This window comes from Balaenoptera acutorostrata, chromosome 6 (assembly GCF_949987535.1).
Source record: "Balaenoptera acutorostrata chromosome 6, mBalAcu1.1, whole genome shotgun sequence".
NCBI classification, from domain to species: domain Eukaryota; kingdom Metazoa; phylum Chordata; class Mammalia; order Artiodactyla; family Balaenopteridae; genus Balaenoptera; species Balaenoptera acutorostrata.
In genome coordinates, this window is record NC_080069.1 from 123,901,980 (window position 1) to 123,915,860 (window position 13,881).

The 13,881-nt window shown below is 68.0% G+C and overlaps 1 protein-coding gene across 5 annotated transcripts in view; it reads left to right on the plus strand.

Moving 5' to 3' along the window:
- The window catches only part of KCNT1 (potassium sodium-activated channel subfamily T member 1), a 66,894-nt gene that overhangs the window by 27,905 nt on the left and 25,108 nt on the right, over window positions 1-13,881 (plus strand). For 3 of the 5 annotated variants that reach the window (XM_057548917.1, XM_057548914.1, XM_057548918.1), the window contains 2 exons: window positions 12,706-12,785; window positions 13,261-13,360. In XM_057548917.1, the coding sequence (XP_057404900.1) occupies window positions 12,706-12,785; window positions 13,261-13,360 (180 nt within the window). Of the gene's footprint in view, window positions 1-1,211; window positions 1,371-6,487; window positions 6,530-12,705; window positions 12,786-13,260; window positions 13,361-13,881 lie in introns of those variants that run through there. The other 2 variants (XM_057548916.1, XM_057548915.1) reach the window with 2 other exon arrangements.

The following is a 13,881-nucleotide window of genomic DNA, read 5'->3' on the forward strand; positions in this document are numbered from 1 at the left end:
TGTGGTGAGAAATAGAGGTAGGCAGGCTGGCCAAGCTGGAGGCTCCGGTCTGGCGTCAGGGTTTGGACGCGTCGGCAGGGCCTGGAGCCCCCCGGCAGCCTGGACAGGTGTCGTCTGAGCCCCCCTGCACCCAGCTGGGCTCCAGGGTTGCCAACCCACAGCCTTGGTCCTCCCAGTGCCAACACCTGACGGCCATTACCTAGGCGGGTCACCTGTCCTTCCCAGCCTCAGGCCTCCCTCGTCTGTGAAAATGGAAGGAATTGGGCAGAAAAGCCACACAACGTGGCAACAGGGAGCAGAGGCTCCATCAGCTGGTCCCGGGGTGGGGGGAGACCTCGCGCCACTGCTTCCTGTCTGGCCTCCTGGGGAAGCCACTTCCCCCGCTCAGCGCCTTGGTTTCCCCACTTTGCAAACGGACAGAAATCTGCACACTTCCTCAAGCTGTCTGTATTCAGTGAGAGGATCCGAGCTCGCCCAGCAGGGCGTCGGGCGCAGACTGGGCTCCAGGAAGTAGCTGCCTCATCCACGGCTGGGATCTCAGGCCTGGCATGGAGCTGAGCCTGGCATGCGGGCACCGGTAAATGAGTACCCCGTGGACTCCCCGAAAGCTTTGGGGGGAAGGAAGTGGGGGAAGGGGTGGCCCCTGAGTGCCTGCGGTTGGGAGGACAGACAGCGATGTCCCCACCTGACCGAGGGGCTGGACCCACCCAACCTGGGCAGCAGGGGTAGGGGCTGGCAGGTGCGCGTGGCTCTGGGCTGGCCAACTGGAGCCCCACCCGCGTCCCCAGAACCCACAGGCCGGCTGAGGCTCCCCTCGCCAGCAGCCCCCGCCTGCGGAGATGACCGGCCAAGAGCCACCGGCTGTCACCGCGCTACTATTCCTCCTCTCCTCCCAGCGCCGTGACCGGCAGCATGACTATTACTACTACTTCCGTTGTAAGGCAGCCCCTCGAAGCCTGGGGCGCCAAGACCCTCCTCCCACGTGGGGCGTCCTCTGCGCACCCGGCCTCCGGGGTGGGGAGGCGGCCGAGCCTGGGCGCCCCCGGGCCGCGGCGGGAGGGAGCCCGGCCGCCCCCAGTTTCCCAGCCCCCCTCGGCCGTTCCACTGCGGCGGCGGCGCGGGGAACGCGGGGCGGCGCGCGGAGATGGTAGCGCCCGCTCCTCTGCCGCCACCCGCCTACCGCCGCCCGCCGCCGCCGCCGTGCGCTCCGGCAGGATGGCGCGGGCCAAGCTGCCGCGCTCGCCGTCCGAGGGCAAGGCGGGCCCGGGGGGCGCCCCGGCCGGCGCCTCGGCACCCGAGGAGCCGCACGGGCTCAGCCCGCTGCTGCCGACCCGCGGCGGGGGCTCCGTAGGCAGCGACGTGGGCCAGAGGTAGGGGCGGGGGCGCGGGGCGCCGCCGGGAGGGGCTTTGCATCTCTGCGCTCGCATCCCGCACGGGCTCCGCTCGGCTCGGCTGCACCTGCCGCGCTGCCTGCAGCCCCGGGAAGGGAGGGACGGCCGAGGTCTCCCTCGGGACCCCCAGCCAAGCGCCCCAATCGCTCAGTGTGTCTCCAGCCCGCCTCGGGGAGCCTGTGGGACCCCTGCTCCCTCCTGCTCTGAGAGGCTGAGCACAGAGGGCCTGCAGATACGACCGGAGGGGAGAAAGGCAGTGGGGACCTGGGCGCTGTGCCAGGTGCCTTGGTGACCACTGCCCTAGCCCTGTCCCACTGGAGGCCACACTCCTGTTGGTTCCAGCAGCCACCTGGGGGGATGCAGGGCCAGCATCTGTGCCCCGCTTCAGAGGTGAGCAGCGTGAGGCCCAGGGAGGCTGCATAGCGGATGGGAGCTGGGTGTATCAGGGCTCAGGCTCCCTGGGGCTGGTGCCTGGAGCCAGTGGCAGCTGAGGTGCAGGAGGCTGGTTCCCCAGCCAGGCAGGGGCAGTGCCAACCCCTGTCCGGCCCCTCCTTGAGCACCGGCGCAGCACGACACCCTTATTTCACAGATGAGGACATTGAGGCTCAGTCTGCAGGGCTAATGCTTAGCCATCCCCTGCCCTGTGCCAGGAGCCCTTCTAGATGTTGCGGGGGAAACCGAGATGAATCAGACCCATTGGTGTGGGCACATGTGTGGGCATGGAAACCTGTGCCTGGTAGAGGGAGGTGCAGGCTGGGCCGGGGCAAGGAGAGCGGGGCTTCCTGGGGCACTGGCCCTTCGGGGGGGAGCACGGGGAGATGGGCAGGGGCTTCCAGGCAGAGGGAACAGCCAGGGCCAAAGCCTGGGGCGGTGGGGGCAGGCGCTGTGCTGTGTCAGGGTTGGGGCGAGGGGTTGGCAGAGACTCAGACTGGCAGATGGCAGACCAAGGGTGCCTGGGGAGCCTCCCCACCCCCTCCTGCTGGCCACATGCCCTCTGGGCCCCTCCCTACCCTCAAACCCCATTTCCTGCTCCTTGACACGCCCCTGGGGGCCGCTGCCCAGCGGTCACTCCCATTTGCCGGAGGAGACTGCTAAGGCTGGAGATTAAGTGCCTCTAACAGGCACGCCTGGTGGACTCAAGCAGCTGATGGGCAGCCCCTGGGCAGGAGGGAGGCAAGTGCCGGCCAAGGCCCTGGAGACCAGATTCCTCTCTTCTCCATCCTCTTCCTGGAGGCAGTGGGGGGCAGTAGATCCAGAGGCAGGCTGGCCCCTGCAAATGATTGGCTCCCCACTGTCCCTGTTCGTGCAGGGACAGAGGCATGGCAGGTCCTGTCCAGGCTGCATCTGAACCCACAGTGCAGCATGGGAGGTGCGGTGGCAGGGACACCTCCTCCAGGGAGCCTTCCTCCCATACCCACCCCTGCCGCCCCCAGTCCTGTGCTGATGACCCTTCACGTGAGCAGCCTCACTCAGTCCCCCTGCAGCCCCTGAGGTGCAGGGTCCTCATCAGCCTCCTTCTGCAGAGTAAAGGGCGTGTCTGCAGCTGCAGAGCCGGCCCAGCAGCACCAAGGGCTGGTGCCTGCAGCTTCCTCTCCCCAAGCGTTAGATGCACACTCTGGAGTTTGCTCTGGACGGGAGCAGTAGGGAGCCATGGCAGGTTTCAGAGCAGAGGAGGACTTGCAGGCTTTGTTCCTTAGGAACACGAGTCTGATAGAGATTCCAGTAAGACCAGAGCAGGCAGGTGGGTGCCCTCTGCCGGAGGGAGCCTGTGGCCGTAGCTCCTGCAGCTGCCCGCATCCTGCACGCACCTTCTGGAGCCAGCCGGGGGCAGGGCTCGCTGGGCCACGAGGCCTCGGCCCTGCCCAGGGCGCCCCCCCCCACCTGCCCCTGAAGCACTGCACCCCCATCTCCTGGACGCTGTGGGGGGATAGTTAGAAACGTGACCTGGGGGAGGGGGTGATGAGGACCATCGCTTGAGAGCTTTGGAGCTAAAGAGCCAGTGAGGGAGAGGCTGGCCATGTAATGAGCTCTCCCGGAGGGTCACGGCTGGGCTAGGGCCCCTTCATGCCCCCAGCAACCCTGGGGCTGAGCGGCCTTGCCCCCATGGGTGCTGCCGTGTAGCCTCACATCTGCTGGGGGCCCCAGCGCAACCCCCCACCTCCTGCTGAGTCTTCAGGAGCCCAGCCTCAGGTCAGGGCCAGGGAAGGCCAAGCTGGCCTGCATGGACTGGGGCCCGAGTTCAGGGGCCCCACTGGTGGCAGGGAGGATGCATTCAGCCCTGGATGTGTGCTGCCCCCTGGCCTTTGAGAGACGAGTCCTTGGGCCCCAACAGCTGTGTGTGGGAGGAGGGGCCCCAGGAGCCAGAATGGGGTGAGGGTGCCAAGGCCCAGAGCTGTCACCCAGGGGCCAGCAGGAGAGCAGGGCAGGGCAGGGCAGTGTGCTGGCTTTGGGGGACACCCCTGCAGAGCCCCAGGCTGGTGGGGACAGAACCACTGGAAGGTGTAGGCAGGAGGTTTCCAGGCACAGCTCAGGTCCCAGCTAGGTGCCAGGTGTGCTGACCTGGAAGGAAGAGGGATGCAGAGGGGTGGGACAGCTGGGGCAGGTGAGGCTGGAGAGGAAGGGCCTGCTTACTCAACAGCCCCCGCCCCCGTGGGTTTGGGTTGTGTCCCAAGCGAGGGGCTCACTGGTGGATTGCTGGAGGGGACATGGGGGTGGCCGGGAAGGCATGGCGGGGGCCCTGGTGAGAAGGAACGGGCTGCAGAAGGATCTAGGAGGTAGAATTCTGGGGTCAGAGTTGTGGGGAGTCATGGCAGGGAATGGGGAGTGCTCCGTGGACGGCTGAGTTTGGGGTACCTAGAGGCACGACCACCACGGGGAGAAGTCCGGGAGGCAGAGCCCAGGCCGGGGAGTGGGGACCCTTGTGTGGGTGTGGCTTTGGATGGGGCCACACGGGCAAGGGGAGGAGCGGGAGGCCAGAGGCCAGGACGAGCTCTGAGGTCCCGCTGGAGGCCGCTCGCAGAGGTCAAGGGAACTCCAGGGCAGGAAGAGGGTCCCCGGGGGAGGGGAGGCGCAGGAGGACCTGGATGGAGGAGTGGGAGGCCGCCAGGAGGTGAGGCCTATAAGCTGGGCCAGGAGGCTCTCTTCGCCCTCCCCAGGGGTAGTTTCGGGGGGGGGGCTCACCAACCCTGGACCCTCACCCGGAGGGGACATCCAAGGAGGGGATCGCTCAGAGCTGGGCTGACGGGAAGGTTTGGGGAGAGAGGGGGAAGCTCCAGCGGTGGGGTCTTCGTGCAAAGGCTCACAGGTGGGGTGGGGCCTTGGGGCACGGGGTGCAGTCAGGGGTGGGGCCTGGGCGGGGCCAGTGCAGGTGCTGCAGGGCCTGGGCGGGGGTTGAAAGCACCCGGAGACCCGGGTGGCAGCTGCAGAGAGTGGCCGCTGGGGGGCGCCCGTACACCCAGGGCCCTGACTCAGGGCGGCCCCTCTGAGCCTGGCTGCCCACCAAGGACAGGAGGTGGGGGGGCGGCGGTCAGGCCCCGCCTCTGCGTGCAGAGCCCTGGGGACTTCTGTGGACTGCGGGGGGCCGGGGAGGGCAGGGAAGCAAGGGCTGCAGGGAACACTGGCTTGGCCAGCCCAGGACCAACTGTGCACTTTGCTCTGGGGGCTCGAGCCCGCCCTCCCCGCGTGCTCTGAGCCCAACGCGTGGCCGCTTCGTCCGTCTCCCCCTCGGGCAGCTCCAGCGCGGCCCTGCTCTCCTGCTGTTCTCCCCAGGACCCTCGGGCCTCCCCCGCCCCCGCCCCTCCTCCCCTGTAGATCTGCACCTTCATGTGCCCGCCCCCTCCAGGAACACGGCCACTCTCCCTCTCCCGTCCCCGTCCTCTCCAGTCGGCGCCCCTCACCCGCTCTCAGCAAGTTTCTGGTCCGCTGTGACGCTGTGACCGGCTCTGGCCCTGCCAGGTTCCTGCCACCCTGGGTGCAGCTGTCGCCTGACTCAGCAATGGGGGCAGCGCCCAGGCCAAAGGGAACCTGAGCTGGATAAACACGCAGAATCTGCCAGAACCTCCCAGCAACCCCAGGCCAAGTTAAGCCCAGGCTTCTCCTGCTCTCTGAAGCGCCCAGCCCCACGACGCCCGCCCAAGACCTCACCCGCCCGGGCACCAGGAGCTGTAGGCCGGGGGTCCCACCCAGGGGGCCCTGCACAGGCAGGCAGGCAGGCTGCTCCCCGCCTGTGGCCTTAGGAAGGCAGTGGTCTTCTCTGAACCTTGGTTTCCCCTTCTGGAAGATGTTTGCTTTAAGGATTGAAAGAGAGGCCCCGTGAAGCCCTCTGAGGAGAAGCAGGCCCCGGGTGGGTGCGTCACCAGCAAAGAGCAGACCCTCTGTGCCCCCCTCCCTACCCTGCCCCGACACAGGCCTCTTCCTCCCCGTCTCCCTCCCAGGTCGGCACAGGCCACGCCCACCTTGGTGTCATCTGGCTGTGGCCAGTCTGGGAGAGCCCTAGGCCAGGCCGCCCAAAGGGCAGCAGGTGTGTGTTGCTGGCCCAGTAGAGGGGTTGCCCCTGGGGGTCCCTGAAAGCACTGGCCTGTCTTGTCACCAGGAAGCTGAGGGGCAGGGCAGGGGGTGCCCAGGAGAGGTCGTCCAGCCAGTGGCCCTGTGTGGGGCCCGCCTCTTGCTGCCGTCAGCTTCCTGGGTGTCAAGGGGGGGCTCACAGTGCTGCCTCCTGGACACTGGGGTCACGCAGGGCCTGGGGCAGGCTTAGTGCCGAGCAGGGCGGTGAGGACTCGCCAGGCCTGCTGTCCTGCCGCTCGCTTGGCCACAGGCGGGTGCCCGTCCTGCCTGCGGTCTCCCAGGTCTGGTGGTCACGCCATCCCGCCTGGGTCGGGGCGGGGCGCATGTGCCGGCACTGCCACGTGCACCGGGCTGCTGCTTGGGCGCCGGGGGCGCCCGGCCCCGTCGGGAGTGTGCGCACGGGCACACCCCTGCTTCCCTTGGACCCTGCCCGGGTCCTCCCTGTGTGTCCCTGCCCACGCCTGGTCCAGGAGTCCAGGCCCTCTGTCTGTCCATCCGTCCACGTTGATGTGTCCACTCCATTCCGTCCCCAGGCTTCACGTGGAAGATTTCAGCCTGGACTCTTCTCTGTCTCAGTAAGTGCTTGGCTCACAGGTGGCCTCCCAGCCCCTGGCAGGCCCAGGGGGAGGGCGCCTCGGGGCGTGCCAGCCCAGGGGGGAGGGTCCGCTCCGGCCGCACCATCTGCCCCGCAGCCGGGTGAGAGCAGGGACACGGCCGGTGCTGCTGGGCCTTGGGTGGGGCTTCCTGGGGAGGAGCTTGGGAGTAGGAAATGGGGTGTCCGGAGGCGAATACCCCACAGGTGGTGACCACAGCCCTCGGGAGGGAACAGGGACCCCTGCCGTGGTGCCTACGTGGCGACAGGCGTACAGGTGACCACTGGTGACCATTCGGATCCCCAGGCGCCTGGCTCGGCTGCCTCACCGTGAGCCCTGCCAGGCTTTTCCTGGCCTCAGCTAGGATCTAGGTCAAGCAGAGGGTGCTTTGAGGTCGGGGTACCCAAGTGCCCTCACAGCAGCCCCGTTGGGGGCATTCCTGGGAAAGAGCCCCCCACCTGCTCACACCCACGGCGTCCAGTGCGGCCACCGACTGGGGCCTGGTGTTTAGTCTCGTTAATTAGCACCGTCGGCGTCGGCCTCCACCGCGCGCTCTGGGCTTCTCCGCGCCGCCCCCTGCAGCCCGAGGCTTTGCGCTGTTACGCCGCAGGCAGGAGCCTGGGAGCTGCCCTGGGCCTCAGTCCCCCAGCGGTGGCGCGGTGGGTAACAGGAGGGGGAAGGCACCTCCACCACCGTAGGGCTCTCCCAGCCCCACCAGGAACGGGTCTGAGACCGTGGGAGGATGTGGACGATTGCAGCTGCCTGAGGGGCCGAGGCTGGGGTCCTGCTGCCCCAGGATTGCACTGTCACGGGCAGAGCAAACGTCCCTGGGCCCTGGGAGGAGGGACCCAAGGAGGCTCACCGGGGCCCCTGACCGAGCCAAGGCGCCAGTACAAGGACGCTCTCGGACTGGGGAGGCCCAGGACGGCGCCGTCTGCTGGTTTGAGAGGTCACCCGGAGCCCTTGCTTTCCTCGGTGTGCCAGGCACCGGGAGGGCTGACTGGCAGAGGGGAGGCGCATGGCCGCGGGCTGACGTGGGACGGCGGGCGGCCTGTGCCCCGGCCTGTACCGTGGGAGGAGCTGCAGGAGAGCCTGTGCCCCCGATGCCCCCACAGGCGAGGCTGCAGCTGGGGCAGAGCAGCCCGTCTGCCTGAGGGCCCCACCTCCAAACCCAGAGCAGCCCGGCTCCTTGCCCGCCCACCCTGGGACCTACCACTGCCCGGGGAGCAGGGCGGGCCAGGTGTCTCTCCTTGTCCAGGCCCCTGGGCGGGTCACAGGCTCTGCCCATTCTCAGAATAGCCGGCCTCAGGGTTGGCAGTTGGGCCCGGGCCCTGCTCTTCCATCTTGCCCGGGGCTCCGTGGCCTCCTCCGTGGAGCTCCCGGGTACCGGCTGGAGAGCCACCGGCACGCAGCGGCAGAACAGGGAGAAGGCCGCCAGACCCCGGCCCCATGTGAGTGCAAGGCTGTCACAGCCGGGTGGGGGGGCCTCCCCACAGCCGTGCGCCTGGTGTCTCGTCACCCTCCCCCCGGGACCGGCCGCCTGGCCCTGCGTTTGCCGCTTCCCGGCACAGGCCATCTGTGCCAGAGCCGCCTGCCAGGAATCCCTGGAAGGCCACTCCCCCAGGCTGCCGGTCATCAGGGAGAGCTGTAGCCCCCTTCTTCTACCTGCCCTCACCTGGCAGGTCCGGTCCTGGTGTGGGGTGGGTAGAGTTCAAGCTGCTCTGCTGGCACGAGGGGGCCTCCTCTGGTCCACCCCAGCGTGGGCAAGACCCTGCACACCGGCAGCGGGCCTGGGCCCACTCGAACGCAAGCCGAGTGGGGATGGGGCAGAGCCGCCTGCTGGGACCTGACTCCTACGCCCCTGAAGCTCGGGAGACCCAGGCCCCATCGGGAGTCCAGAGGCCTGTCTCCTCTGACCACTCGGTGACCTGAGCCAGCGTCCAGCCCGGGTGGGCCTCAGTTTCCATGTGTGTAGGGACGGGGCTGGCGGGACCCTTCCGAGAGGCCCTGTGGCCGGGCTCGGGGAGATGGCTCTCGAGCTGCCCGGCCTGGATCCCTATCCTCGCCAGCCTGAGAGAGCTGCTCACTCTGTGAAGGACAGAAGGGAGCAGGGCTCAGGACTGTCCCGGGACAGGGTGTGGGCTTGGCCTGTCCAGTCCTTGGGGCTCGCGGCCTAGCCCCAGGGGGTACCCCAGGGACCGTCTGAGGCCGGGGCTCTCAGAAGCCTCGGGGCCCCGTGACCAGGCCTGCCCAGTGCTGTAGACCTTCCTGCGCACCGGGCGTCGTGCCAAAGGAGCGGGTGGGTGGATGTGAGCGGGTGCAGGCGAAGTGCACCCCTCGCCTGCCCTCGCCCAGGCTCTCGAGCTGTGTTTGCCGGGCCGTCGCCCTGTGAGCCCTTGGCCGGCTCCTGGCTCCTGGGCCCCCACCCAGCCCTCCCCTGCTCCCCAGAGCAGCTTCCTTGGGCCTGGTCACCGGCTCCACCATGGGGCCACCACAGGGCCTCAAGCCACAGCTGGTGGCCGGCAGCCACGTGCCACCGGCAGCCGTACACGTGGGTTTATGGCATGGGGCCGTCTCTTCTGGGTGATGGGAGTGATAGGTGTGGGCCAGAGTCAGACACAGGGCAAGTCCAGCCCCGATCGCGGGCACCGCCGAGCTGGTGGGTGCCAGGGCCCGAGCCACGGGCGTGGGCCGTCTCTCACTTCACCCTCTCTCTGAAAACCAACACTTACCTGGACTTTACGAGGGAGGACCTGAGGCCCAGAGAGGACCGTGTTAACTCGTGCACGGTCGCGGCAGCCCTGCCAGGCTCCCTCAGGATGCCCGCGGCAGGCGCCTCCTGTCACCGCGCGGGCCCCAGGTGAGGCGGCCGAGGCTCAGGCAGGCGGGGCTCTGCCAGGCCAGGCGGCCCGTGACCCCGGCGTGGCCGCGTCCCCCAGGAACTTGCGGAGCCAACAGCACGTCCTGCCGCTGCATTACACCCGTTGCACCCGCACTTCAGAGTAAATGGAAAGCTTGTAACTTACTTTCTCTGGTGGGAGAGGCGGGCAGACACAGCTCGTGAAAAATGAAAAGTGGAGGCGGCTCCGTGGATTTCCCCGGCACCCAGGCTCGACCTCCCGGGGCCGAGTCTCCGCCGGGCTCTGCCGTCCCCCACCCCTTCCTCTCCTCCCGCGTCGAGAGCGCCCGGGGCCCGGGGCGCCTGTCCAGATGGGTGTCCACAGCCGCCCGGGCAGGGGGCTGACGGGTTCCATGTCTGAGGCGTGACCAGTCCCGGTTGGCAGTCCTGACCCCTGGGCCTGGGCGGGGACTTCCGGGGGCAGCAGGCAGCAGCCGTGAGAGGCATGCGGGCCGGGGGTGCGGTGCACGGGGGGCAGGTCCCCGGGAGGCTGAGGAGGAAGGAGGGAGACTCGGCCACCAGCCACGCGCACCAGCCACGTGGGCCGAGCTGGGCCTTGCTGGCCAGATGAGGGCCAGGAGGGGGTAACCGAGTGGAGGGGCACAAGGGGTGGGGACCCCTCCTTGAGGCTTTGCTGTGCAGTGCAGGACGGTGGGGGAGTGGTCCCTCGGGACACGTGGGCATCGCCGAGGGGTGTCTGCCCCCTGACGTGGCCCAGGCCCAGCCCGGCTTGTCTGAGCCCCTCCTTCAGAATGAAGGCGTTTGACCAACTCCCCAAAGGGACCCTCGGGGATTCCCGCGACCCGACTCCAGGCAGCACCTGCAGAGGAGGCTGGGGTTCAGGTCCAGTGGGGTGTGCTGGGGTACAGTGTACAGTGGATGCGTTGGGGTACAGAAGGGTATACTGTTGTGTAGTGTACAGTGGGGTACACAGAGATATACTGGAGTACAGTGGGTGTACCGGGGTACAGCGTACACCGGGTGCGCTGGGGTACAGTGGTGTGCACAGGGATACACTGGGACACGACGGGGAGTGTGCTGGGCTGCTGTGTACAGTGGGTGTGCTGGCGTGCAGTGGGGTATGCAGAGATGTGCTGGAGTACAGGGGGCATGCTGGGGTGCAGTGGGGTATGCAGAGATGTGCTGTGCACAGTGGGTGTGCTGGCGCGCAGTGGGGTACGCAGAGATGTGCTGGAGTACAGCGGGCGTGCTGGGGTGCAGTGGGGTACGCAGAGATGTGCTGGAGTACAGCGGGCGTGCTGGGGTGCAGTGGGGTACGCAGAGAGGTGCTGGAGTACAGCGGGCGTGCTGGGGTGCAGTGGGGTACGCAGAGATGTGCTGGAGTACGGTGGGTGTGCTAGGGTGCCGTAGAGCGTGCTGGGGTGCAGTGGGTATATTGGGATGCTGTGTGCAGTGGGGTGTGTTGGGTACAGTGTGCAGCGGGGTGTCCTGGGGTGCAGTGGGGTGCACTGACCACTGGCTCTGGGCTTGGACCCCGCCGGTCTGCGGGAGGCCTGTCCTGCCGCCCCGGCTGACCGCCCTGCACCAGGACCTGAGAGTGGGGAAGGGCCCACACCACCAGCTCCTCCCCCTGGGCCCTTCTTGAGCCCTGTGACCAGTGGGGGCCGCTGTGGTCAGGCCAGGGCCCCCGACCTGGCGAAGGTCAGGGAGGTGCTGGGGCTCTGCCCAAGTCCCCTCCCGCGGGCCCATCGCCAGGGCAGGTCCAGACGGCTGCTGCCCACACATCAAGCCTGTGTCGCACACCATGCCCGGAACAGCCTTGGGGAGTGATGAATAGTTTCAACACTTCTTGGCGATGTTGGGGCAGCCAGCCGCGGGCAGAGCAGTGCCATTCAACTTTCAAGGTGACAGCGGCGTGAATTTCTGCATCGATAGGAGCTGGAGCCTGGTCAGAGGGGGAGGCGTTCACAGCCCTCCACCCTGGTGGACGACGACAGGGAGGTAGGGGTGGGGAGCAGGGACCTGGGCCAGCGTGCGCCTCACCTCTGCCTGTGGACCACTGTCCTGCATCCCATCTGCTCAACCGCCACCTCCTACATGCAGCCCTCCGAGATTCCTCTGGGTAGCACTACTCTGCCTTCAGGGTGCTCAGTCCCTCTGCCTCCTGTGTCACGGTCTTCACACAGAGCGTGGCTGAGCAGCTGCCTCACCTGGACAGTCTTAACGCACCCACAGGACATCCCTGAGGGTGGCGGGGCCGCCTCCACCTGACATCTGGGTGAGGTGAGGCACAGGGCATGGCATCTGGACCAGGCCTTTCCGGTCAAAAGCCCCGCCCCAAATCCCGGGCTCCTGGTGCCTCTGTCTGGTCAGGGGGTGAGGACTGGCCACAGTGATGCCCACAGGCTGCTTGTGGGGTCCTAAGACCTACCTGCCAATGGGGCAGATGCAGCCTGGAACGGAGGCCGTGTGGGAGATGCCAGGTGCCAACCCAGAGCAAGGCAGCCCAGCCCCGGGGCCCCCACCCCGCGAGGGAAGCAGTGCTAGACCTTTCCTGCCGCGGGAACCTGGCTACAGGGTCACTGTCGTCCTGCCTGCTGTCAACACTGGAGTTTCCATTATGGTGGAACATTGAGCCCTCGCCTGGCCAGCATGCCGGCCACAGCGGGCTCGCGGCCGAGGCGGGGGCAGCGGCCCATGGCCTCCAGGTCCCATGTTACCATAGTGACCAGATGGTCCATCCCCACCCCGCCTCCTCATTCGACAGGAAACTCCTGCCAGTACGTGTGGTCTGTTCCCAGGATGCTGGGAGCCCGGGCAAGGGCTCAGGGCATCTGGGGATTGTCCAGGGAATGGCCTCGGCAGGAGGGGCCCCACTGCCGGCCTGTCTGCCTCGACCATCCCGCGGGCTGCAGCGAGTCTCCGGGCACAACCACCAGGGGCCTCCAGACAAAGCAGCTGACCATTGGCTTCTGGAACATTCTATACTAATGATATGGCATGTTTTGAGCCAAGGGCCACACAGGCCACATGTAATCCTGGTGGCTGCCGTGACAGCCCAGGCTGGGGGCCTGTGAGCATTCACCTCTGCGGGGCCTGGAGGGCCCTGGGCACTGAGAAGGCGGCAGCCGGTGGGCAGGTCCGCTGGGGGCACGTGGGAATGTGGCACCCAGGACCTTCTGCCCAAGGTGGCAGCGCTGACCCTGGCTCTGGCAGCAGGGAGGGGCCCGCCGTGTGGGGGGCTTTGGTCTGGAGCCCCCGCTGGCCCCGGGCCCACTCCTTCCTGCCCGCCCCCCAGGGTCCAGGTGGAGTTCTACGTCAACGAGAACACCTTCAAGGAGAGGCTTAAGCTGTTCTTCATCAAAAACCAAAGATCCAGTGAGTGGGGCCTTCAGGGTGGGGGCAGGGGCGGCGGGAGCGCCCCTCACCTCCGGCCCGCACCGCGTTCCACCCTGTGGGGACCCGCCGCCCCTGGCAGCCGGGTGGCACCGCCTCAGCCCCTTCACCCCGAGGGGCTCCCTGGCCCCTCCGTGTGGCCCCACCCTCCCGCCGCGGGTACCCTCCACCTGCATCCCAGCAGGAGCTTGGCCCCCTGGGATGCAAGATGGGGTGCAGAGGTGCCCGTGGGTCCTGGTCCGTCAGTCTGTCGGTTGCTCCCCCCACCCCCGCCACTGGTGCCGGCGGCTCGGGGAGCCCTCTGTACCACGTGAGGCGGGACGGGGTGCAGCCTGTCAGAGGCCAGCCCAGCAGAGCCACGCTGTCAGTGCTGGCGGGGCAACCGGTGCGGAGGGAGGAGTGCGGGCTGGGACCCCGGCCGGTCCGGGAGCCGTGGCCAGCGTCCCGCCCCCCACAGGCCTGAGGATCCGGCTGTTCAACTTCTCCCTGAAGCTGCTGACCTGCCTGCTCTACATCGTCCGCGTCCTGCTGGACGACCCGGCCCTGGGGATCGGATGGTGGGTGACCCGCGGGCCCGGGGCTGGGCCTTCTTGTGGGCCCTCTGCCGTTACAGAGGCCCATGGGGTCCGCACAGGGGTCCGTGCCCGGCGCCCTGTGCCCAGGGCCTTGGGGAGTCAGTCCTTCCTTCCCCCATGGGACCCCACCCAGCATCCCTCCCCAACAGAGCCGTGGCCAGGACGCCACCCCCAGGCTCCTGCTGACCAGCCGGCTCAGCATGGGCAGAAGGGTGTCCTTGTCGTGGACGGCGGCTGCGTTTGCAGCCACACCCGGACCTGGACAGAGCTCTCCTTGGGGGTCTGGGATGCCCCCTCCCTGCTCGCCCAGGGGTGGGTGGGGGGGGGGGGTCTCAGCGAGGGGCTCTGGCTCCCTCAGCTCCTGCTGGGCAGGCAGGGGTGCCAGGCCTCGTGGTGCAGGGAGGGTGTGTGCCTCTTTCTTGGGGCTCCACCCGGTTCCCCTTGCCCCTCCCGGCCCACCTCCCCCTCTGCTCCGGGAGCCTCTCTGGACTCCCTCATACCCG